The sequence below is a fragment of the Pantherophis guttatus genome, chromosome 1, assembly GCF_059756535.1.
Source record: "Pantherophis guttatus breed Tessera chromosome 1, ASM5975653v1, whole genome shotgun sequence".
Taxonomy (NCBI): Eukaryota; Metazoa; Chordata; class Lepidosauria; order Squamata; family Colubridae; genus Pantherophis; species Pantherophis guttatus.
In genome coordinates this window covers 213,852,892-213,879,864 of record NC_142063.1, presented here as the reverse complement: position 1 = coordinate 213,879,864, position 26,973 = coordinate 213,852,892, and the positions used below count along the sequence as shown (strand labels likewise).

At 38.4% G+C, this 26,973-nt stretch overlaps 1 protein-coding gene across 6 annotated transcripts in view; it reads right to left on the bottom strand.

Moving 5' to 3' along the window:
* MBOAT2 (membrane bound glycerophospholipid O-acyltransferase 2) overlaps positions 1-26,973 on the bottom strand; it is an 84,655-nt gene that overhangs the window by 38,104 nt on the left and 19,578 nt on the right. For 5 of the 6 annotated variants that reach the window (XM_034432056.3, XM_087882413.1, XM_087882411.1 and 2 more), the window contains exons 2-3: positions 16,423-16,568; positions 16,039-16,116 (exon numbers count right to left, since the gene is read on the bottom strand). In XM_034432056.3, coding sequence (XP_034287947.1) covers positions 16,039-16,116; positions 16,423-16,568 — 224 coding nt within the window. Of the gene's footprint in view, positions 1-6,471; positions 6,600-16,038; positions 16,117-16,422; positions 16,569-26,973 lie in introns of those variants that run through there. The other variant, XM_087882412.1, reaches the window with a different exon arrangement.

Genomic DNA, 26,973 nt, shown 5'->3' with positions numbered 1-26,973 from the left:
TATGGACATGCGTGCTTTCCATAAAAGTATAAGTATAATTTTATTTCTATACCGCCCTTCTCCTGAAGGACTCAGGGCGGTGTACAGCCTATTTAAAAACACAAGACAAACATCAATTAAAAATTTAAAATTATTAAATAAATTCGGCTCAATTTAAAACCCCAGAAATTTAAAATACCCCAATTTAAAATTATTATGTTGATAGTCCGGCCTGGAGGAACAACAGGGTCTTCAGTGCACAGCGAAATACCCGGAGGTCGGAGATCTTACGTATTTCCGGGGGCAGTTCATTCCACAGGGCTGGGGCTCCCACAGAGAAGGCCCTCCCCCTGGGTGTCGCCAGCCGACATAACTTGGCCAAAAGTCAACTTGCAGTACCAATATAATACTTATAATAGTTAATAATAAGCTGCATTAATTACAATCTTTGTTTATAGTAAACTATTTCAGTAATAAAACAAAAGCATGAATACTGTCCCTCAGTGATTATACATTTGAGAAATCATCCCAGTCCAGATTGTTTAAGAATGAAACGGAAATAAAAAAAGGAAAGAAAGAACATCCTTTGTTGACAGAACTGTGCCTATCATAAAAGTGTACACAATTGTACCTTATGCAAAGGGGCTCCATTCACTTACTACAATGCCACAGCCATACTAGTTCAATCTGAATGCTGAAAGGGGTTTTTGTGTGCGGTGCAAATGGGCCAAGCCTTCTTTGCACCGGCATGATCTGACCACTTTTCTGAGTTGGCCCACTTGAATGACTTTTATTCATATGGATAGGGTAAAATGTATTTATCATGAAAATGAATAGCCATGCAATTAGAAAATACTCGTTAGCTGTTATATAGAATATTCTTTTCCCATCCATTTAGTATTATGAAATACCTTACATCATCACATTACTAAAAAAAAAAAAAGGACAAAAGAAAGGTAGAGTAACATCAGAAGCGAATCACAAATTGGAAGGATTCTAAACTTGAGGCAAAAGCATGTTGGCTCCTGTTAATTGTAGCATGCCTATCCAAATTATCTAAGCATGCCTCCTGCAATAGTCTGAGAGGCAGAAAACAGAAGCAATTAGCAAGTTTCCGGTGAACTTAATTAGCCTGGCCATAAATCAGTTGACAGTATTGCTAGAGCTGAATGATGTAACTTAATTAGAGAATGCTATGCAGAGAAAGTACCTCTTGTCTGTAACTCATAGCAGTAACTTAAATACAATCAAGAAAAGCAGCTCCAACAGCGTGGATGCAGATGTCCAGTCTGGGCTTTGTAAGATAAAGATCTATTTGTAAGGCAAGGAATGAGGAGAAACCAAGAATGAGAGCACTGAAGAATACTAGTTTACTAGCAGAAAGTAAATTTTCAACAAGGAAGGGGAGCCTTAGATAGCCTACAGTGTGTGTAGCCTTTCCTAGAGAAGCTGACACTCCTTCCTCTCCACTGAGATTGCACTCCTCAGCCCTACTTAGCTGATTGTTTATTTTAGCCCTTGACAATCTCTCAAATTCAGCATCTGAGTCCTTGTTCGCTCAATCAGCAGGTACCAGCATTGGGTCTGTTCGGAGTCATTATTTTCAAGTGGCTGACCACTTGTTGACTCCCATAATACAGGGTGAGGATCTGCCAGGATTTTTTCCAGCATTAAAATCAATATCTCATCTTCCCTGATCCACTTCAGTGTAGCAACTTTCTCTTCTAGTCCCTCCACTTTCTCCTTAACAAGGAAACAAGGTTGCCCTTGGAGAAGGTATAGTCTGATTCTTCTTCAGGTAGAAATACAATCATTACATGTCTTCTGCAGGTCACAATCATGCTTCCTTTGCTGTTCCTGTTGCTTGAAAAGTTTCCCCTGCAAATTCCCTAGCCAAATTTCCATACCAATCTTCCTAGTTAGTCTGCTGTTGCTTCTCTGGACAAGAACTAATCTGGACTGAAAGAAGATTGGCGGGGGGAATGGGACAGAAAAAGAGGTATTCCCCATGACCTCCTGACTATTCTGGACATTTCTTCATTCTTTCATTGACCTTGCAATCTGAAAACTGATTCCATATTCTATATGTCCTCTTGAGCTGCCTATTGATTAGCAGCAGCTAGCAAACAATCAGCAGCTACAGTCTGCAATCTCTCTTCTCCTTGGCTGTCCTTTCTATTCTGTTTCTTCTTTGCCACACTGTTTGGTGTCCCTGCAGTTCAGTCAATCTTTTCTCCCAAATGGTCATTTCTTTTTAACAACTGACTTCTCAGAAGCAAACAAGAAATGATTTCCATAAGGAATTCAGCACTAAATCAAAAGCCAGGACTCACAATCAACCATGCTGAAAAAATTTAATACCCTCATTGTCTCCCAAGCACGGCTTCTTGCTTTCAATAGGAGCTGCACCAGAATATCCCTTGCTGTTTATTGCTATATTCCACTGCAAGTAATGCAACATGGGTCTATGACAGTTTAAACACATACATTTGAGATCCTGAGAAATAACAGCAGCAAAAACAGAACAATGGCATAGCCTTTTGCATGCCGGTTCATAGGGACTGACTGTCTGCCAGAACTGTGTGGCAAGACAGAGTTACCCTTTTCTTTTTTGCCACTAAAGGGAAGAATGCTATTTTGCCATACTGAGGGCCTTCTGTTGGTTCTGTCTTCTCTGGGAACACAAAGCCACCAGCAAATTGGGTTAAAAGAAAAGAATGAAACCAAATCAACTTTTGAAAAGTAACAGGCATTGCCCCCATAACTCCAAAATAGAATTCTGTGTCTGATCACCTTTGTCATAGCAGGGATCTGCCAGAGATTCTGCTCTCCAAAATAATCATCATTAATATGTATATATACGTACATGCACATGTATACTGTATATGTGTATGGAGAGGGAATCTCTCTTTAACTGTTATCTCAACTAGGGTGGGGCATCTCTGAGCAATAAACAGCTGAGAAGGTAAAGAGAATTTGACACATTAGAAAACAGCCAGTCAATTTTACATTTTGGGGGGGGGGGATATTGATGCATAGGAAAAATCAAATCATTATCAATCCTGTGACATATGAAGGTTTAACTAACAACTTACAGAATAAATGTGTATAGACTAAAGCCCACTTCATTAGTGATGCTATGGGGTTTCAGAGAACAACAAATTTGTGCAAATAGTTGTATTGAATTCTCTCATTGAAAAAAGATCAGATGCCGTTCTATGTTTACACATGCAATGGGCTCTTCATTCCATCCCAGCCTGTTCTCATCTTTCATTTCCATGTGTTTCAACATGTCCACAATTTGGCCTCAGGATGGCAGCACATAAAACAGCTGGCTCATACTTTGAAAGCTTCTGTAACATTAAAGAAAGCAGCCAAACAGATCATTGGCTGTAACACAGGAAATGCAGAGAATGTACTTAGAACACTACCTCTAAATATGCTTTCTGAAGGAACTGAATCAGTTAGTGCCATCAATATTAAAGTAGTTTTTCCTATTTTGTTTTAAAGATATGAACAGAATATAAACTCTTTTATCATTACATTTTACTTCTCTTTGATGTCCTCTGGTCGACATTCTCTTTTTTACATTTTAAGGACCATTTCACATTATCTGAACATCTTCAAACATTTTTAAGTTATTTATATCTGGGTAAGGGAAAAGCATGATGGCTCTTAATCAAATATAATCATATTCTCCACATAAAAAGTATTTCAATTTACCTTGTAAAAAAACAGTTTTATTATTAGACATGAATTTTAAAGCAGGTTTCCAAGCAGTGCTACCTTTTTGCAAGTTTGCTCAGTGTATGCTGTCACAAAATGCAACTGGGAAAGAAGAGGTGGGAAAAGAAAGAAACCAAAACAAAAAAGAGAATGAACTCACTCTCTCTCTGTGGGGAAAAAAGAATAGAAAAGAGCCGATACATTTAGGAAATGCAGAACCATTTCTGCAAATAAACAGCATTTCATTATTACCTTTGGAAATGTTCTTCTTGGTTTTGTGAGGGATTGGCACAGCAGTCATTTATACTGTTTTGGTAACTGGAGCCAAACTTTCATTCCCTGAACCCTTTTGAAGATTCGAAGCCAAAAATATAACAATAATGAGTAAAATAGGACAGGAGACATTCCTATCAAGGATCACACTGCCTACCAGCAGTGGCTGAAACAAAACTAAACTCAGAACTAGAATTATTTCGGGTTAGGAGATGCAGAGTTCCACAAGGGTGAGCTAGAATTAATTTTTATATTAATAATGCTACAATCATGCCACAGCTCTTACAATAATTGCTTGAAAATATCACTGCAGTCTCAAATTAGTCAGTCTTCCAGGGAAGCATGGTGCACTAAACATGTCTTTGTGCAAACGGAGCTGACAACTGTGTGGAAAGAGAAGCCAGTGAATGAATCAGCTCCCCAGAATCCTTTCCTGAATAAGGAGAGGACCAGGGATTGCTCATAATGCTTCATACTGATGCTCCCCCCAACAAGATCATAAAACAGCGGTTTCTGAAGGGCTTTAGAGCACTGGGAGCTGGAATAGTCAGCTCTGACCAAGCCAGATTTCAAAGAGACATTGATTGATTGATTGATTTTTTGATATTAAGAACCTTCAGAAGGATAAATTATATTACATAGGGTGATTTCTTCCACTCCTCAGTGGAAATAAATATTTGGAAATAAGTAGCACAACAGTAGCTAGAACATTAATTTTAGAAAGTTTTTTAAATGGATTAAGGGGCCAGATTAATTGGAAAAAAGTTTATGAAATAATTAGAATAATTCCTTTGTTTTTAAAACTCTATTAAAATTACATGAAGATTTTGAATTTAAGTAAAAAAAAATCTTTCTCCAGGAAAATATTGCAGATTAGAAAAAAACATGGTAAGGGGAGACTTTGAAAGCTGGTTACTAGAGGAAACCAGAACAAATTTAAGATAATGAAAGAAGACCCACTAATACAAAATAGAGAAAATTATGCCAACTCTGAAAAAAATCAAGGATATTTATCAATAATTTACTCAGAACTTTCTGAGTTTGTCCTTTGAAAATGGGTTCAAAAGGGGACACAGAAGAGAAAATCAGGCTGTTTTAGATATGGATTTAAAATTGACAGGATATAGGAATGATATTGACAAAGATGCTCTACAGGCTTTACAAGTGAAAACTGCTGGAAGTTTCATAGCTTAAAAGGACACACAAATAATGAGTCAGAAGAGTGACTTGGACAACTTTCTCACTTGGCATGCACAAAAGAGATGTGTTTTACTCACAAAAGAGTTCCTGAGAAAAGATAAAAGAAAGAATGAAAAGAAATCAGCTTCCGGGACACTACTATAAAAGAATAAGTACCCAGACTTTTAAAAGTGAAAAGCAAATTTATAAAGTTGACTTTTTTGACCAAGGTTAAAATGTGTATGATTTTCTTTTCTTACCAGCTTTGAGTGTTTTTTTTCAATACCATAACTGAATAATGAGGCTTTAAAGATTTGTTATTAGATAAGATACGGGAAGATAATTTTTGTGGTATTTTTAGAGAAAATGATAAACAACATGGCAAAAAAGGCTGTAAAATTGGGTGAGACTCTAACACCTGCCTTGCTTAACAATGGAAATTCTGATCCACATTGTGGTCATAAGTTGAGATATACAGGTATACAGAGCAGTTCTATTCCAGTACCATATTTGTAGGAACTGTATTAGCTGGATGACTCACACTTGTTTTGTTAAGCTAGCCCCAAGCATAATGTATCACACAAAACAATATTTTAAGAACTACCTACAACTTTTATCTCAGCAAATATCATGTGCATCTCTAAACACATGAAGCCTTCTCAACGAGGATTATCTCAGTTAAGGAATCAATATTTCCAAGAAGCGTCAGGTCTGTTCATTACACACAGAGCAACTTTCACAAATAACCCCCAATTTCATTTCACAAATGACTTCATGTCATGATTAGTATGAACAGAAATGTAGGTTTCCACTTTTTCCCTAAATGTCTTAATCCTGTCTATTTAGAGACTGATTTATCTCACAGAATTCTTGTTTAAAAAGCATACATATAACCTAGAATTCATTTGCAATCAAAACATTGCACAGCACAAGTGAATTAAAAGCCACTATAGAAACTGAACAGTAAGGGGGAAAAGCAACAAAAAAATATTTCTCATTGAATTCTTATTTACTTGCCAAATTAAATTATATACAAAAAATTGAATCCTAATATTTCCCTCAAATAATAATGGAACTTGTTCCACAAGCCAAGAGATGAGGTGGTTCTAGATGGTAGTCAATGCCACTTTGAAAGAGGGAGATGTTCCAACCGCTTTGAAGAAGGAACTGGTTCATCTAATCTTCAAGAAGCCAGGCATAGATCCAACAGTACTAGACAACTACTCTTCCATCTCAAGCCTCCCTTCTTTGGAGGAAGGTTGTTGAGAAAGAGTGTAAGAGATAATAAAGGGTTGTAAAATTATCTGGACTTACAATCTGGATTCAGATCTGTATATGAAACAGTAACTGCACCAATCACATTCATGATTGATGACTGGAGAAGCTTGGATAACAGAAACAAACTACTATGGTGCTGCTGAACCTCTCAACAGCCTTCATTATTGTCAACCATAATATGTTCTAGAATGCCACCAAATGACTAAGGGCTGAGAATTGTATGGAATGCAGGGCTCATTCTTCTTCCCAATTCTGTTTAACATCACCAGGGAGTTGCTAGGAGGGTTATTGGTTCAAGGTCAAATGCATTTGATACGCTAACAATATTCAATTGCACATCTCCACCCTAGGCCAAATGGGATATAAGGCAGTTAAAACTCAATGCCTGGAGACTGTCTGAATGAGGAGAAAGAGATTCAGACTCATCCCAGGCAAGATGGAAGGACTGCTGATTCAAAAGTCTTCTGATTTCAAGGGATTATCTATATTGATTTTTGATGGGGTTATGCTTCTCAGGGAGAGCATGCTTGAAAACTGGGGATCCATCAGGACTGATTCCTCCTTGAAGACAATCTTTTGTTTTGTGCTTTTGTCATTTTGTTACATTGATTACAGTGATTTGTTTTCTATGGAGTTGCACCTGGGACTACACAAAAAAATTCAGTGTAAAATCCCAAAAGTTGAAGGACAATGGTGGGTATTCTCCATGGAGGCTCTCCTATTCTGGAACAACTTGCCACATAAGGCAAAGGTAGCTCCATGGCCTTGCAGAAACCTATAAAGACTTGGTCTTTCCGACACAGCTTTGGGACTGATTACTCAAGGCATGTATGTTAGAGTGTTTTTATAACTGTTTTATCACTGTTAATTTTTGCTTTAATTTATTGTACTACTGCTTTATTATAATTTGAATGTGTATTTTGTCTAGAGTTCACCAAGACTGAGGCACTGGATAAATTTCGTAAAGAAAAATAAAATTCTTGTAGTCTTCCATCTACAGTCAAGTACTGGTTTAATTTTTTAATGTTTGGCATATCCTCTAAAACCAACTCATCTCACAATTCATTAGCTACTCTCTTTTTAAATTAGTCAGATGAAACCAGTTCATTACACTCCATTCCAAGCCAAAAAAAAATGGAAATCAACAATAAATGTCCATATTTTATAAGTGTAATTTCATCAGTAGATATTGCCATTCTGGCCAAGTCACGAAAGGCGGATGTAAATTTAAGCAGAACATTGACATAATTATCCAGAACAGGATTGTTTTCTAGATTTAGAATGGCCATTTGGCAGCTTTGTCAAAAGTCCAAGTATAAATCTCACCCAAGAATGATCTGAGATAAATCACAATTTTAAAGGATACATACACTTCAATCTTTTTGAATGATGAATACTTTGAATTTTTCTGGACATCTGACCTATTTATCAGGCACGAAATGAAGGGACTAAAGTCACACAACTGCAGGAAGCAGTGTAGTAGACAGCACAACAATTATTTTTTTTTAAAATTTGATTTATATGCCGCCCTTCTCTGGGGACTCAGGGCGGCTTACAATGCATTAAGCAATAGCCTTCATACTTTTGTATATTTATACAAAGTCAGCTTATTGCCCCCACAAACTGGTTCCTCAATTTACCTACCTTAGAAAGGATGGAAGGCTGAGTCAACCTTGAGCCTGGTGAGATTCGAACTTACAGTAATTGCAGACAGCTGGTGTTAATCACAATGCTATCAGTCTGCTGAGCCACCAGGCTCAATAAGTCTGCTGAGCCACCAGGCTCAATAAGTCTGCTGAGCCATCAGGCTCAACCACCAATAAGTGGTAGTTGAGTCTCTTGGTTGATTGCTTGAGTCAAATAGCTAATCTGAGCATTTACCCAATTTTGGCACAGGTTCACTCAATTTTTATATCATCAGAAGGTATTAGAGACCAGCTCAGCACTCAATAGCATAGCAAGAGGATCAGTTGCCACGCTCCAAGTCTAAGAACTTGAAGCACTTTTACCTCCCTTATAATAAAAGTCTCACTGGAATTAGTCATACTATCTCCAATCAGTCTGGGCTGGAAATAATTTATTCAATATTATTGATTGCAAATATTTAATAAAGAGCCAGTTTGGTGCAGTAATTACCAGGCTAGAAACCATGAGTTCTAGTGAGTCTCCTTAGCCACAAAATCACCTGAGTGATTTTGGGCCACTCTCTCGAAGTCCTAACAAGAAGGGAATAGAAATCCACTTCTGAAAAGCTTGCCAAGAAAAATGCAGACACTAATCCAGGCAGTTTGCAGGAGTCATGACTAACTTGAAAGTACACGTGCATATAAAATTCTTGTCCATTTTCTATTGTGAAGGTGGAAGAGTATTTGTTTCAGAATTGAAACAAATCTTTTTATCGGTGTGAAAAATTCTCACATTTTTCATCTGCATATACAGTATGTATAATAAAAATACCAATCATATAATTCCCTTTCAGAAGCAAAAAAATAAAAGTCAAAGAAATTTAAGTATGGGGAAGGGAAGGGATCTAATTTATACCAACACCATTTATTATACAGAGTCTCTCATTATCAGTCTAGCCTTCCATATCACGCTTGCTTCCAGCATGTTTGTACATGCCTTCCTGCACTGCCTTTTGTTCTTTAAACATTTCTCTCTCTCTCTCTCTCTCTCTCTCTCTCTCTCTCTCTCTCTCTCTCTCTCTCTCTCTCTCTGAGGTTTCATCAATTGATCCAATCAAAACTTTCTAGTGTTTTTCTTCCTCTTAACCCATTCATTCTTCAATGTATTTTGCAATTTTACCCTCAATTATTTGTGCTATATGACCAAACCACCTCAAATAAATGTTTCATACTAGTCACTCACTTTTTATTTAATACACTTTCATTCAATACTTATTCTTTGTAGAATCACTCTCTTTATTAGCTAGAAAAATTTCATTAAATTCCCAACAAACATTTTGTTTGTCTTGATGTAATTAATCATCAACTAAAATGACAGACCACACACCCATTATATTCCTGCTAGCAGTTGTGTGTCTTAATATTTCTTCACCCATTCCCCGTTTTTAGTAAACATTCCATTAAAGATAAAGGTTTCCCCTGTCCAGTCATGTCCGACTCTAGCAGGTGGTGCTCATCTCTGGTTCTTAGCAGATGAAGCCAACCAGCATTGTCCAAAGACACTTCTGCGGTCATGTGGCCAGCATGACCATATGCTGAGCCGCACGGAATGCTGTTACCTTCCCACCAAAGTGGTACCTATTAATCTACTTGTCTTTGCATCAGGGGCAGGTTTCAAAACCAGTAACTACTGGTTCGCTCATGGGCGCGCACATGTTCATACACACATGGGTGGGTGGGCAGAGCCTCCCGCTGCCGCCACTACCGGTTCACCAGATCTGGGGTGAACTGGTAGCAACCCACCACTGATTTGCATACTTTCAAACTGCTAGGTGGGCAGGAGCTGGGGCAAGTAACATGAGTAAGATGAGCTCACCCCATCACATGTCACTCAGGTCTTGAACCCAAGCTATCAGCTTTCCAGCTGACAAGCTCAGCATCTTTAACCACTGAACCATTGTACCTCCAAACATTCCATTAACAACATATAAAAATTCATCTAATTTTTTGCAAATAAGGTATATCTTCTAGTCCATTTTGCTCTTGGTTTTTTAATTTTCAAATTCACATCTTATTGCCTTACACTTTCTACCCAATGTTTTCTGCAAATCACTTTGTTATCAGTCAACAACCTGGCATCCTCTGTATTTAAAATTGATGGGATATTTTCATACTTTCCATTTGTGTAACTGCACTTTTGTGTCACTCTGTAATATGATACCTTTTCATCATTTTCCAAAAGGCTTCTGCATCCTATTTCTTTGTCTAGTTTTCTTCCATTCTGTTGGGAGAATAATCTATCTTCTAATACTTTTTCATGCAGGATCTGTACTTTTACACACTTTTATCATTTACTCTCTCTATTCCAAAATTCAGTTTTCTGTGGATCTGGTTATCACCACCGACATACTGATCTCCACCACTCATCATGACTGGTTTTCTAATTTTTCACATACAGTAATACTTTTTAGTGAGATATAGAAGGTACTGCATCTACTGCATCAGCCTCAATCATACCCAAATCATATAGAGCAGTGATGGCTAACCTTTTCCAGACCGAGTACCCAAAGTGCATGTGAGTGGGTGCAAATGTGCGCCTGAACCCCAAAAATGCAATGCATGCGTACCCCCGTGGATACACCCCACCCCGCGCATGCATGTGCAGGCCACCTGCATGCACACCCACCTGCACGCACGCATCTTGAATGCACCCCTGCACGTGTGCGCTGCCCCACACATGGCCCCTGCCCCCATGCATACGTGTGGCAGAGACCCGAAGACCAGGTGGCCAGCGGGAGGCATGCATAAATGTGCAGCAGTGTGGAACTAGGGCGAAGGCTCGCACGCCCACAGAGAGGGCACTGTGTGGCATGCATGCCATAGGTTCACCATTACGGATATAGAGCATTACTCTGCTGATAAGACAGCAATGGTCAGTTTTAACACAACCAAAGTCCAGGTTACTCCAAGCATGCTCACATGCATTCAAACTAGAATATCTAATCTGGAAACCATCTTGCAAGCCAAAACACTGGCCCGCATCCCATCAACTCCAGCATGTTAGAGATAGATACACTCAGTGTATCTTTATCCCGTTGTTTTAAGTTTATATTTATTCTTCTTGTATGCTGGTGCTGGCTGAAGGTCATAAAGTACATTGGTTCAATTTAGATGCTGAAAACCTGTCTCAGCACTGTTAATTTATTTTTAAAAAAAATCTGAAACAAGATAAGACAGGGCAGCTGAACTGAAAATAATATTTGAACAAGATAAAATATAAATTACTAAGCTTGTTATATTTAATAATGCAATCATCTCCCAAGGAAATATTGAATAATTTGCTCCAGCCAATTATACAAACAACCTGAAGTTATATTTCCTTTCATTTTAACATTTTATTAGTTTATAGAACAGAATAAAAATACAAAAATACAATATCAAATAGCAGCAACGTACATTTAGAAGACTGTCCAGACGGCAATAAGTTGTAACAGTCCTTCTCTCGTCAATATGACATTTCTGATTAATGATGATGTTGTTGTTTTTTTGCAGGGAGAAGCAAGTTACTTGTAGAGAAGGAGAGGCAGAATCTGGGGGCAGGGTTAAAAGAGGGCTGAGCCTAGCATCCCTATGTGGCCACAAGCGAACTAAGTCCAACCCCCACTTGAATTTCATTGACCCTTACCTAACCCCAAGTTGATGCTAACCCTTAGTTGAGAAGACTTCTGTAAATAGGCATGATTAGCAATACATCAGTTTAATTGGACTTTCCCCTGTGGACCTGGTCTTTTACCTGACATTACTCATTAATTCATTTTTCCTTCTCAGAAAGCAGTATGAAAGAAGAAATAGAATATGTAAAAAAAATGGATTCATTCATATTCCTAAATGAGCTCTTGCTAAACCAAGCTACACAACAGTGCAATCCTATTATCATTTACATTGCCTAAGTACTCAGGAATGCAAAGTGCTACAATGCCTCAGCTGCTGTTAAGATGGTGCTGCAGTCCAGACCTCCACAATGTGCAGTTTGTCAAACAGCCTTATGCATCCCGATGGAATTTTCTGAAAAAATAAGTAATGCATTGCTGCCAACTATTGCCACCACTAGGAAGGATCTGTTGTTGCCACCCAGGTTTTCAGAGCACCTCATACCTCAAAAGACATCTGCCAAGCACCAACATCTCCAAGAACCATAGTCACTGCCAGTGCCGATGCTAATGCCACAGAACTGCTCTTCCTTTGTCGCCTTTTCCCTCCCTATAAAGCCTGCTATAGTCTGAGACACACAGGCTGAAATCCCACACAGCCACAAAGCTCACTGGGTGATTCAGGGGCAGGCATTTTCTTTCCACCCCACCTATCTCACGGGTTATTGTTATGAGAATCAAATTAGAAAATAAGAATAGAATAGAAAATGAGAAAAGATTATAAACACCATTAATATATTAAAAATAATTTGACAAAATCACCATCAGTCAGGGGCAAAAATCAGCTGTACTTGGAGTAGCCTACATCCTATGATCCAGGGGTGAAATCCAGCAGGTTCTGACAGGTTCTGGAGAATCGGTAGCGGAAATTTTGAGTACTTCAGAGAACCAGTAGCGGAAATATTGAGTAGTTTGGAGAACCGGCAAATACCACCTCTGGCTGGCCCCAGAGTGGGGTGGGAATGGAGGTTTCGTAATATCCTTCCCCAGGAGTGGGATGGGAATGGAGATTTTGCAGTATCCTTCCCCTGGAGTGGGATGGGAATGGAGATTTTGCAGTATCTTTCCCCTGCCACACCCACCAAGCCATGCCCACAGAACTGGTAGTAAAAAAAAATTGGATATCACCACTGCTATGACCATACCTCTAATACTATCAAACAGCCATACCTGCTAGCCCAGGTCCTTGGGAAAGTCTCAATAAAGTGGATTAAAAATGGCAAACCCACACTAAACATCTGGCTGACTGTGTGACCAATCATAACAGCAGCAGCAGCAGCTATAATAATGCATTGTGTTTTTTCAGTGAGACCCGTCTATCAGGGCAACCTTGCCTTACCCAAATATGGGACGGAGCACACTGCTTCCGCTTTCCGCCCCAATCCAGGAGCATTTACAGGCAGTCGCTTCTGCAACAAACTATTTGTCTTAAATTTAAAATTACCAATAAAGAATTAAAGGGGGACTAGTATAGCTATTTCAAGCTGTTTAGCTCTCATCAGAGGGCATCAGTGGTGGTATTCAGCTGGTTCTATCCTGTTTGGGCGAACCGGTAGCGGCAGCTGCGGGAAGCTCCGCCCACCTGCCCAGACATCATCACATCCCATTTTTGATCCTCTGCGTATGCACAGAAGGTCCTGCGCATGCACAGAGGTGTTGCACACGTGCTCCCATTTACAAACTGGTAGTGAAGGTAAGTGAATACCACTCCTGGAGGGTATGGCTAGCTGATGAGAGCTAAACAGCTTGAAATAGTCTCCCTTTAATTCTTTGTTGGTAAATTTAAATTTATAATAATGTATTAAATTTTTATTCATGATGCCCAAAGACTTTGAGCAGCTCCGATCAATCAAATGAAAAAATTAGAATAAAATCAATAGAAGATGGCAAGTGCAATGAAGTGAGGGGGTCTCACTCTCTCTTGCCAACCGAGAATGGATGAAGACCCAGATCTTTACTGCTCTTCTGAACAACAGCAGAGAGATAGCCATCCAGGTCTTAAGAGGCGGCATTGTTCCAAAGGGCAGGTTATTTTACAGAGAAGGGGTGCTTCTGGAGTCCTGATCCTTTGATTGTTTAATCAAAGAAGCCCAGAGAATACTAACCCCTCAGGATTGAATTGGCTAGGCAGATATTATGGAAGATAGGCAGTGGCTCAAGCAACCAGACCCTATGCCATGTAGGGCTTTATAGGTAACAACCAGCACCTTGAATCACACCTAAAGGCAAACTGGTAACCCGAAGTGTTATATAGGCACACCAAGTCATGTCCGTTATTTTCATGCTACCACATTCTGGACCAGTTGAAGCTTCCAGATGGTCTTCAAGAACAGCCCCACATAAAGAGCATTGAAGTAGTCAAGCCTCAAGAGGACTATGGTATGAGTGACTGGTTGAAGCCTCCCCCCATCTAGAAAAAGACACAACTGGCACACCAATTCTGCACAGCCCTTCCTAGCCACAGCTTACACTTGCTCTTCAAGCTAGAACTACAAATCCAGAAGATATATTATGATAAGTGTGACTGACTGACTGATTGATTGACAAATATCACTCTTCATTTTTTTTTAAACATATACCCTGTTTCCCCAAAATAAGACATCCCCTGATAATAAGCCCAATCAGGCTTTTGAGTGCATGGCAATAAGGCCAAGCGCTTATTTCAGGGTTCAAAAAAATATAAGACAAGGTCTTATTTTCAGGAAAACATGGTAGAACAAGAAATACAAGCATCTAGATTTCCCAATTATAAATAAAAAAGCAACAGTATTGTAACATTATGAGGATTAAAAATTCTTAATCTAAGAAGACAACTTCAAGTTTTCCATAAGGGCTTTTTTTTTCTGAATTACAATAATCATTCAGTCGGTTATTAGACCATCCCTCTTACAAAGTGTTTAATGAAGGTAGCAATTTATTTCAGCACTGATGTTTGTATTCAGGTTCTCTGACAAGTTAAAATGAAGAATTAAAAAAAGAGATAAAAATTCAATAGCACATGAGGGCCCTCATTCTCAGATCTGTTTGCTGTCACATATCCCAGGAGCTGCAATATAGGTATATTGATTTCACTTTACTAATGTTTTGAGAACTGATGGTTTTCATTTCTTCTTTCTGAGGGCTCTATAATGTCCCACATGACATTATGTCCCTCAGGAAAATGTGCCTCAGAATTGCTTACAACTGCTTTTCAGAACCAACAGAGTTTACAGTCAAGAGTACTGTAGGAGGCAAAAACCTACACATTACAATACCAATTCATGTAGTAACATGATGCTAAACACAATGTTGATTTTATACTATACTTAATTGGTACTTAATTATACAGAAGAAATGAGGTTATTATAACCAGTAATTCTGCTACCATAATTACAATACACACAAAAAATCACTAGATTTTTTTCCCCCTGCTACATAAATTCTATATACCAACACTGAAGCACTAAAGCATCTTAATTTGAGTATAAAGCTGAACATGCATTAATATTGTCAGTACTTTTACCAAAGGCCACAAATTCCCCATCAGATGCTTCCCAAATATATTGGGATTAAAATTCTTTCAATACCAGCCCAGAATAACTAGGGAATTTCAGGAGGTGAAGTCTTATCATATCCAGAACAAAAAAAGGCAGGAAAAGTCTAGAGAAAGCTCTTCTGACCTTTAACAACCCATTTCTGCTTTATCAAACACATAATAAACATACATTGCTCACGATGATAGATATTATAGTAATTCAGATTAAGAAGACAAGGAAGCAATATGTAGGATATACTATGCAACTGGAAATGAAGAGACAACCAGAAGACTGCCAGAGCTGAATCAAATTATGGATATAAGTACTAGGCCTTTTTCTTTCTTTAAAACTAATGAATTAAAACTCAAATTTCTTTACAATCTCGATTGTTACAGATTTTTGTACTTAGATAGAGTAAGAATGTGGAAGTCAGAACACTGATGATGAAGCAATGAAAACATGTTAGCAACTCAGTACAGAGAATTACAGCATCTCTCCAGGGTTTGTATCTGCAAACAGTAGGTGTGATAAGCTTCTGGCACTTTAAACAGCAGACAAGGCAGGCAAACAAGGTACCTGAAGGTGAATCTAGGCACCGGAAGCGATTCTAAAATACTCATAAGACAATGTATATTAAAGATATAGAATGCACTAGGATAACATATATAACGTTTCACCTAAAATCCCATTCACCTGCAAACTATATCACCCTCTATGCTTCACTTAAGGATATATGAATGGCTCAATACTCACTTGTGCATATTTTCCACTCCTATAATGATCATGATATAGTATGAAATTCCACTTTGTATAACAAAATGTAAGGCATACCTAGGAAGGAAATATTATGATAATGTCTTATTAATCCAAGTACCAATTCAGTTTTAAGTTAACAGAGAGAAATAAAACACTGCCTGATCTGCTCCTTTGTTGATAAACTGTTATCTATTAGAATTAAATTAGAATTTCAGAGACACAGAAATTACTCTCTAAAGCCATTTTCACCCATTGTATCCTGTCACAATCCCTTTCTTTTGAGAATATACTAACTAATACAATATTTAGAGAATAAAATCCAGCACTCTAATAGTAACTCTAAGAAATAAAAGCACTGAAATGAAAGCTCAAGTTACTTACCATCCAAAACAAAAAAGTGCAAGATAAAGGCCCAATAGTGTGGCAACAACATGCCTTATGAACGGACTAGTTTTGCTTGAATGAAGGTAAGTTCGAAACCACATAGCAGCCAGCAAGGCAAACAGTTGGCACACTACAAAGTTGACCTGCGGAGAAGAGACAATGATTATTAAAAACATTAATATTCATATAATTATATATTGAAGTTGATTTTCTGTTTATATAACAACAACAAAAAAAACCAATGGCAAACTTTTAAAAAGTCATACTTGATAGTCATAGGAATTGTTGAGGAAACTGGTCGGATGCCAAGTAATCATCAACAATATGAACAACAACAATAATTAAAGCACTTTATACATTAAAAGTATAAAAAAGTTAACTATTAACTAACATCATGATTTTTATGGAATTATAATTAAATGTATAGGGTAAAACTCATGTAAGGAAAGAACTGTTGGTGATATGTAAGAACTGTATTGCCTAATATTTTTTCACTGAACCAAGATAGAAAAATAAATGTTATAATTATAAATTAAGTACAGTGTAGGTAAATACCTAACTCATTTCTGTGTCCATATAGTGCATTATTTATAGCTGTATAGGTAGCCATTAACTTACAACCACATTTGAGACTGAACTTCCATCACTAAGCGATGTGATTGTTAAGTGACCCCTGATTTTGCAACTTTTTTTGCCACAGTCGTTAAGCGGATCATACAGTTCTTAAGAGGATCCAGCTTCCCCCATTGACTTTGCTTGTTAGAAACCACCTAGGAAGGTGGCAAATGGCAATCATGTGATCACGGGATGCTGCAACCATCATATATACATGCTGGTTACCCAACACCTAAATTCTGATCACATAACACTATTGGGAAACTACAACAGTCATAAGTGGAAGAGCTGATCAGAAGTCACTTTTTTCAGTATTGTAACTTCAAATGGTCATTAAATAAATTGTCATAAGTCAAGGACTATCTGTAAGCATAGTATCATATTTTCCAGGGTAAAAAAGGGAACTGTGAAGCACAGGAACACACATGCAGCATATAGTAGAGCTAATCAATCAAAGGGAACAGATCAGCAGTGAAATGCTACCGTTTGGTGCGCACTGCACATGCACGGGCAGCAAACCAGTGGCAAACCGGGAGGATTTCACCACTGGAACAGATGCAAATGCCCCCCACCCACCCCCAAACTGTGGATTTCCCTTATCTACTTTATTGTGCCATTATCCTATAGCAGTGATGCCTAACCTTCTCCGGACTCAGAGCCCAAAGCGCACATGCGTGAATGCCCAAGTGCGCAACCGAACCCCCAAAATGCAATGCACGTGTGGGGCCTTTGCATGTGCCCTGCCCCCATGCATGCACGCACCCCCACGCATGCCCCCATGCATGCATGCATGCCCCCGCACACTCCCCGCATGCACATGCTCTCCATATGCACCACGCCTCCCTCCCCATGCTTGTGCGGCAGAGACCTGAAACCCACCTGGCTGGTGGGAGGCATGCGCACATAAGCTTAACTGGGGCAATGGCTCACGTGCCCACAGAGAGGGTGCTGTGTGCCACCTCTGGCACACGTGCCAGATGTTCGCCACCATGGTCCTATAGCGTTATGAAGAATCAGAAGAACGATGAGAAGAACTCATTGAAATCTACTGTATTCAACTGTTTCAAGTAGGGCTGGGATTGGGGTTTTAACTCACACTTTCACAATAAAAGTTCCAAATCTGCAAATAATGCACATTTGCATTATTGTTCATACACAGAAAAAAAAGCAACTCTTTGCTGTATTTGGACTTTAAAGAGGATGAGCTTCTTCAATAAAATAGATTGCAGGGGAACTGTCTGTGTTGTAAAAGAATGGTATTAAGAATTTATTTCAGAATCTTGTATTCTGTAGGTATTGCAACGGCAGCTGTAGCTTTTAAAAAGGCTGAAGAGTTATAGTCGAGTTGAAATGGATTCTTTTTTCAGAACAGGTCTCAAAGCAGATAGCTAATACCTGAAGATATTGCTCAGCAGCCTTTTCACCGTTTCAAGTGCTAAAAAATTTAAAGCGAGGAGAAGACAATAAAGAAAAGGAGAACAATGTTTAAAGCATAGCTGCCATAGATAAAAATGCAAAGTAAGGCAGGGGTAAAATGCTTCCGGTTCGGACCGGATCGCCCAATCCAGTAGCGATGGCGGTGGGTGGTTAGGAGAACCGGTAGCAAAAATCCCTCCCCCCCACATCCCTGGCTGTGCCGCACAATCATCAGAGGCTTTTTATTTTATTTTTAAAAGCATTTTTTCTGCAACCTCTTCGGCCGAAAAAATGCTTTTACAAGTAAAAACAAAGCCTCTGCCGATCAGGCAAGTCAGTTGGGATGGTCAGAGGCTTAAAAAAAAGAAAGAAAAGCATCTGCCGATCAAGCAAGTCAGCTGGGATCGTCAGAGGCTTTTAAAAACATTTTTTTACAACCTCTTCAGCCAAATGGTTTAAAAAATGGTTTAAAAGTAAAAAAAAAAAAAAAAAGTTGGCCACGTCCACTCAGTCATATTACACCCCCCCCCACCAAGCCACGCCCACAGAACCGGTAGTAACAAATTTTACATTTCACCACTGAAGTAAGGGCATATTTAGTAATCGCATGCATTGTGATTCCGTGCAAAGGGAGCTCCAAACATTATTGGAAAGAAGGTGCATATAGCACCAGATGCCTATTTCTGACTTAGCAGAAATGGCAACATACAGAAATTGCACAGCAACCTTACAAATAAGGTGAAGAAAAACCAAAGGGAGTCTAATTCCTTTTTATTAAATCAAACACAGTATTGAGTTTCAACTGGCCTTCTGGCTTTTCAGAAAGCCTTAAAAGCTTGGATAACTAGTTAGATGAACCTGTCAGGAGCTGTCAATTTAACTGTTGGCTGATGTTGTCCTTGGTTGCCATTATGTGTTTTTTACTTTGTTTATTTTGCATCCTTAGTTTTTAAACTCTGTTAGCATACACGAAATTGCTACTGCAAGTTGGGCAACCATATAAATGGATTACCGGTAAATAAATAAAAAAAAAGACAATAAAATATTGTGCCAAGAACGGGCAGCGTACTCATGTTACGAAGCATCTAATTTATCCCGTATGTTTGTTTAAAACCATGACTCGGTTTAGAAATTTGTTTACAGCAGATGCCATCAACTGTACAGTGAAATGGCAGCACATGTCCTGTAGTTGCCATTTGGTGTTTTGGTAAATGGGATTTTTTTCTTATATGATTATTGCTTTTTTAGCTTTGTTGTGTTTGATTTATGATTTAACTGTTAATTATTGTAGATAGTCAGACGTTTTGTGAATTATGTAATTTCTAAATATAGGTAATCTTTGATTTACAACCATTTGTTTAGTGACTATTTGAAGTATAACAATACTGAAAAAAGTTACTTATGGCCGGGTTTCAAACTTATAATATAACTGTAAGTCACGTGATCAGAAATAGGGCATATGGCAATCTGTACGCTGCAGTATCCTGGGCTCATGTCATCACCCTTTGTAACCTTCCCAGTCAGCTTCCAACAAGCAAAGTCAATGAGGAAAGCTGGTTTTTTTTAATGACCATGTGATTCACTTATCTACTGCAGTGATTCACTTAATAACGATGGCAAAACCGGTCATTAAATTGGGTGTGGCTTCATTTAACAACCTTCTTAGCAATAGAAATTCTGGTCCCAGTTGTAATCATAAGTCAAGGGCCACCTGTCGCCAATTTATTACTACCCCTAATTTAAAAAGGGAAGTGTAAACAAAGGAATCCTAAGAAGGCCCACCCAAGATGGCAGCTAGGCCTGAGGGAAAGGCTATTTGAAGAATACTGCCGGAGCCTTGCGCATATACAAAATAACATCAGAACACAGTTTCAGTGCAGAATTGATATTGGCACTTATTTATAAGTGCAAGGGTGAGGACAGAATGAAGGAGTGGCTTTATCTACTTGTTGTTCTCCAACAGATATTGTGCCAAGTGATTCAAAGTTAGAAACAAACTCAGGAAATATCCTTGGATGGAGAGGTAGAAGAAAAAGAATTTGGATCCAAATCCCATTTCTCCCTCTCTCTCTCTCTCTCTCTCTCTCTCTCTCTCTCTCTCACACACACACACACACACACACACACACACACACACACACACACGTTATTTCGTCAAGCTAGTTATATCTATTTGCCATTCTCAAGTATATCCACAAAACAACTTTCATCCTCTCTCAGATCTCTGGCCCATCTCCGCAGAGCTATAAAGTAATTTAGACATTTCCCCTTTTCTTTTGGGGTGTTTGTTTAACATGTAAATAGAGCAAATTAGGCTGCGATTCTCAAAAGAATCAGGGTAGATCCATAGTCACCTTTGGCACAGCATGGTAGAAGATTTGCCAAGGCTTAAGAATCTGTGTACTGAATGGAATATTTCCCAGAGATTTCTATCCGAGCCATTTTTCTCTTATGTCTAGTTACAGAAAGTAAGGAAAGCTGTTCAGCATCCCAACACCATTTCACTTGGTTGCACCATTACCAAGTGCAGCATCTGAACAAACAATCTTATGTCTAGAATGTGTGGCCATTAAACTATTTAAGACACAATGCTTCTTACTGTGTCTTCTTTACAGAATTATCCAGAGTGGGGGCGGGATGGGAAGGGAATCAAATTTCCTACTTTCCAAGCTCAGGGAGGCTTTTGAAATCATTCTTGCAAAGCTTGAAATACTAAGGCTGGCTCAACCTCACTGTAGTAATGCAAGCTACTATTCAAAGACACTGCAACTTACAAGAGACACAGTGAATCCTTAAAGAGAATCCATATTAAAACTGAGAAGCCCAAATCCTCTAGTGATCAAAACTAAGAATAGGCTCTTGATTTGTAAAATATGCCATGCATAGATTGTACTACAGATAATAAACTTCATCTCACCTGACATGCAACCAATAAAGTTTAACTTTATATAAAAACAAAGAATGATTTAGAAAGCCTGTGATAAACCGGAGGTCATAGCTTCATAAAATTAAATGACTCTTCCAAACTGTTTCAAACAAAAAAAAAGTATTATTTGTTCTAATAAACACATATTGCAAAGAAAAGGATCAACACTTCTTAGACTCACATTCATTTGTACTTGCCTACAATTAATCCTTCCCTAGGAGAATTTAAGGGGTCTTTTTTTCCATTTCTTTGATATAAAATAGTCCCCAATACAGCATATTGTGTCTGTGTGCATGTGTGTTTCATATCAGTGAAAAATGCAAAGAGCAAAGATGAAAACCTATAGAAAAGGCAAAAATCCCATTAAGTACACTAAATAATGCATCTGGAAGACCACTGAAACTGAAAGAAAATATTACTTGAGAATCAGACTTTCCAAAACTAAATGCCAATAAAAGGAGTACTGTATTGTAAATTGACACCTTTTCTAAAAGGGAATTTTTTCATTATGTTTTTTACTATCAGCTATGTCTAATCCTCTTCTTTGTCTTCGACAAGCTCTCCAAGATTCACTCTGCAATGCAAGTGGGGATCTTGTAACTTTCCAGGTATTGCTGAACTACAATTTTCAGAATCCTTCCTCACCAACATGTTTTTCAGTAACATTTAGGTCAAAGGTTCTTCACTCAACTCTCACTTAAAAACATTTCACTCTGCTTTCACTTTATGGTTTTCCTTAAAACACCTTGTGATCTAAGAACTTGCTGATCCTTAGGCTCTGAAATTCATTGTCAGGCAACATTTCCCTTTTTTAAAAAAGAAAGATACTTGGGTATATCCTGACAGTAGAGGGATCTTGGAGTCCTAGTGGACTATCATTTAAATGAGCCAGCAGTGTGGTGCATCCCCACAGCCTGGAACAGCTGATCGGTGGTATTCCGGGAGGCCAATCCAACTGCCAATCAGCTGCTCGTGCTAAATCAGGCTGTGCTGAAGCTGACCAGGCTGTTTGGTGAAAGGAGGCAAATTGCTGGGAGGCAGAGGCAGATTTTTTTTTTCTTGTTTTCCACCCCAAAAGCTAGGTGCATATTATAGTCCGGAGCATCTTATAGTCTGAAAAATACAGTAATCAAGGACAGAAGCAACTTAGAACTAAGGAGAAATTTCCTGACAGTTAGAACAATTAATCAGTGGAACAACTTGCCTCCAGAAGTTGGAAATCTCCAGCACTGGAAGTTTTTAAGAAGAGATTGGATAACCATTTGTCTGAAGTGGTGTAGGTTTTCCTGCCTAAGCAGGGAGTTGGAAGATCTCCCTTTCAACTCTGGTATTGTAATTGTATTGTATTGTAATTGTATTGTATTGTAATTGTATTGTAATTGTATTGTAATTGTATTGTAATTGTATTGTAATTGTAATTGTAATTGTAATTGTAATTGTAATGTATTGTATTGTATTGTATTGTATTGTATTGTATTGTATTGTATTGTATTGTATTGTATTGTATTGTATTGTATTGTATTGTATTGTATTTCACCCACTACTTGTTCATTACTTCATCAGATGACGCTACGGGAGTGGAATCAACCACTTTAGTGCCTTCCAAACTCTGAGCCCTTCCCTCTATGGCCAGTTGGGTTTAGGAAGCAGAAGTTTCTGGATCTTTCAAACCAATTATCCTCTCCCCTGCCCTCCAGGATCTACAGATCCTGGATCTATATCAGTCCAAAGAGCAGAAGATCAGTAGAGAAGGAAGAGGAAGAGGTGCAGGATGAAGCAGAAAAGAGGCCCTCTGTTATCTGATTATGCAACAATCTCCTCCCCGGTGTCCATCAACTGTTTTAGGCTAGTTTTGAAGAGGGGGGCTGGAAGAACTATGCAAGGACACTAAGGTAGTGTTCAAAAGAAGCCTCAATCCAATTTAAGTGCTCTTTCAAAAGAACAATTTTCCCTCTTTCAAAGTAGCCAGAAAACAGTTGCCAGGTGTTGTATATTGGGATCTAACAATCTAGCCATGTCTCAAAACTTGCCTCCTAGTCACTCCCAACTCAGTTAAGAAAGTGACTGGTGGATGTTTTGCACTTCCTAGTGACATTTGTGGAAGGGGAAGTTTCATGAATCCCTCAAGCCTTTTCCTTAAGTTGTCCTATACACAGAAAATAAGGCATTTAGTAGCATTTTTCTGTAGAGAGTAGATGTCCATCATTAGGGCAGCAAGATTTATTTTTGCGGGGTGGGGGGGGTGGGGATTAGTCTGTTCCAATTTATTTATTGTTTCTTACAAGCTGGGTAAGAAAATGTATAATACTAATATAGATAATCCTCGATTTATGATCACAATTGAGTCCAAAATTTCTGTTGGTAAGTGAGTCATTTGTTAAGTGAGTTTTTCCCCATTTTATGATCTTTATTGCCACAATTGTTAAGTGAATCACTGGAATTGTTAATAACATGGTTATTAAGTGAATCTGGCTTCCCCATTGACCTGACATGTCAGAAGGTAATAAAAGGGGATCACATAACCCCGGGACACAGCAAGCATCATAAATATGAGTCAGTTGCGAAGCATCTGAATTTTGATCACATGACCATGGGGATGCTGCAACGGTCATAAAGATGAAAAACATCGTAAGGCACTTTTTTCAGTGCCATTGTAACTTCAAGCATTCACTAAATGAACTATTGTAAGTTCATGTATAGGACTACCTGTACAAACACAGACCGAAGAGAATACTGAAAAAGAGATAGCAAACATGATTTTGATGATTAAAAATAATAATAATAAAATTGTGACAGAGAGCCAACCATCTAAGGTAAATCACACATGCAATAGACTCTAGACACCATTAAAAATTTAAAGGACTATGAAACTTCATTACAAATTTCTATTCAAAACATATTTCTATTGAAATATTTGAGGGACAAATAATGTAATTAAGAGGAGAAAATATAAATTGTAGATAATTAACAACACATTAAGAAAATACTATAATATACAGTTGCAAGAAAAAGTATGTGAACCCCTTGGGATTACGTGGAGTTTTGCATGAATTGGTCATAAAATGTGCTCTGAACTTCATCTAAGTCACAACAATAGAAAAACAGTCTGCTTAAAATAATACTACACAAACATTAGATGTTGCCATGGTTTAATTGAACATAACAGTAACAAGTTGGACAAGAAAAGGCATTTGAACACACTTGATTCATCAACTTTGACCTAGCAAGATCTCAAAGGAAAAAAGGTTAATGTTTATAGACAAAAACGGGTATTTGTCCTCTGTTCCTGGCTAAGAGGACATGGCTAAGAGGAGAGGGTCCCAGTTTTTCTTTAAGGTAACCTACAACGTAATGTTGTATGAATTAACGTCTTCATTTAAGAAGTTAGCTATTAACTCACTGTTCATATATGTCAATTTTAAATCAATTTCGTTCTCACCTATCTTTATTTCATACTGGTAAAGAAACTTATATCCCAATAACACTGTGAACAATACTGTTGAAAGTACAGTATATATATTTTGAGTAATCCATAGCAAGCAAGCCACAGACCTAGACTAAGTATGATCTACTTAGGAGTAGGAAATTTAGCACCAGGACAATGAGTGTATCAGTGTATCATGAGCTCAGGGAGGCCAGAGAAAGAATATGCTGCAGCTCAGGCATTTCCTGGTACATCACAGCTCTGGGACTGCAAGAAGTTACAGGCTGGCCCAGCACAGAAACCATGGGAAACAACACAAAACCACCACACCACAGGAAGCCCCAACATGTCCAGGAAGTGCAAAGGGGCTACTTGTGCACTGAGGCTCTCTGGCTGTTAGAACCTTGAGCTGCAATAGGGTAAAACATACAAATTTGTGAAGTGTTCCATATTTTTACGCATTGTAAGACACCCTGAGTCTCTGGAGAAGGGCGGCATATAAATCGAACCAATAAATAAATGAATAAATAAAACCCAACCCAGCCTAGCCCAGCAATGCCGTGAAAAGGGACTACTTGGGTGCACTGGGAGGCACACACTTGGTGCACACCCTCATCACCCTGCCCTCTGCCACCCCAACTGACCTGCAAAGGTTGTAAATGCAAGGATTGATTGTCAAGTTATTTTTTCATTACATCGTAACTATGAGCAGTCGCTTAAATGAGACGATCACTAAATGAAGAGTACCTGAAAATGCCTAATTGAATGCTTTCTATAATTCTAAAACCATCTGTAATGATTGAACTCAATTCTTGTATGACACTTTTCAAATCAGATTTAAATGTAGCTTCAAAGTTTTTCAAATTCCTGGCAAAAGTAACAGAATGATCATGAAACAGTGGTCGGGTAATTCAAAAGCAAGTGTTATCAAACTAAGAAATTCAGTAGAGGTATCTTGATTCTGCTCCTGCCTTTCAAAGGCTCACATAACACTTTCACTCTCTTTCTCATTTTCTCACATCCATGCAAACACAAAAGAAACAGCAACATTCAAATACTTATAAAGGAGATAGTGAGGAACCTACACAGTTCACTGCTCAGATAAAGTTTGGGGCTTAGTATTTTATGCACCAAGGAGCAAGATGTAAAGTCAATTTCATACTTTATTTGTAAATGCCATTACAAATGCAAAAGTAAAGAAATTACCATGCCACCTAATTATTTTTTTTACATATACATATAAAGAGTTTTCAAGTTTTAAGAACATTGATTAAAAATTCTCCATCCCGCCTTACTTTTGTATGTGTTATATATAAGAATGCTGACTTATTGCAGTTTTTTTTTCAATTTACAACAATTAAAATATCTCAGCCAGTACACATGCCAGATGCTTTTCCCATTACAGATTTAAGTTACTAATGCAGGACTTATTAGGGTAGCATTTGACCCAATTTTGTTACACTTCTATCTAGGGAGATAGGTCACACCTTTAAAAAGAATACAAACTGATTACAGTATCTTTTGCAAAGGGGAGGAACCCCGCATATTTTATCTAGCATTAGAAAGGGCCATTGTTAAGGCTATGATTCAGAAATGAATAGCCATATAAAGGTTTGATGAATGCCTGTCTAACCACTATATAAACAAAAATGGGCAAAACCAATGGGGAAAATATGTACTTTTCCCATCTGGTGAATGGTTACTAAGGCAAACAGGATTGATTTTTATATTCCTACCACCTCTTGAAGCCAGGTGGGTGGTGACAAAAGAAATTCATGCTGAATTTCCTTTGAAAGAAAGTTCACCTTCCTTCAAATGCAATCTTCATTTTGTACTTTTATTTTGAGAGGGACGTGGTGGCTCAGTGGCTAAGATGCCGAGCTTGTCGATCGAAGGTCAGCAGTTCAGCAGTTCGAATCCCTAGCACTGAGTAACGGGGTGAGCTCCTGTTACTTGTCCCAGCTTATGCTAACCTAGCAGTTCAGAGGAAGCGCGTGAAAAATGCAAATAGAAAAATAGTGACCACCTTTGGTGGGAAGGTAATAGCGTTCCATGCGCCTTTGGTGTTTAGTCATGACCACAGAGATGTCTTCGGACAGTGCTGGCTTTGAAATGGAGATGAGCACCGCCCCCTAGAGTCAGGAACAACTAGCACATATGTGTGAGG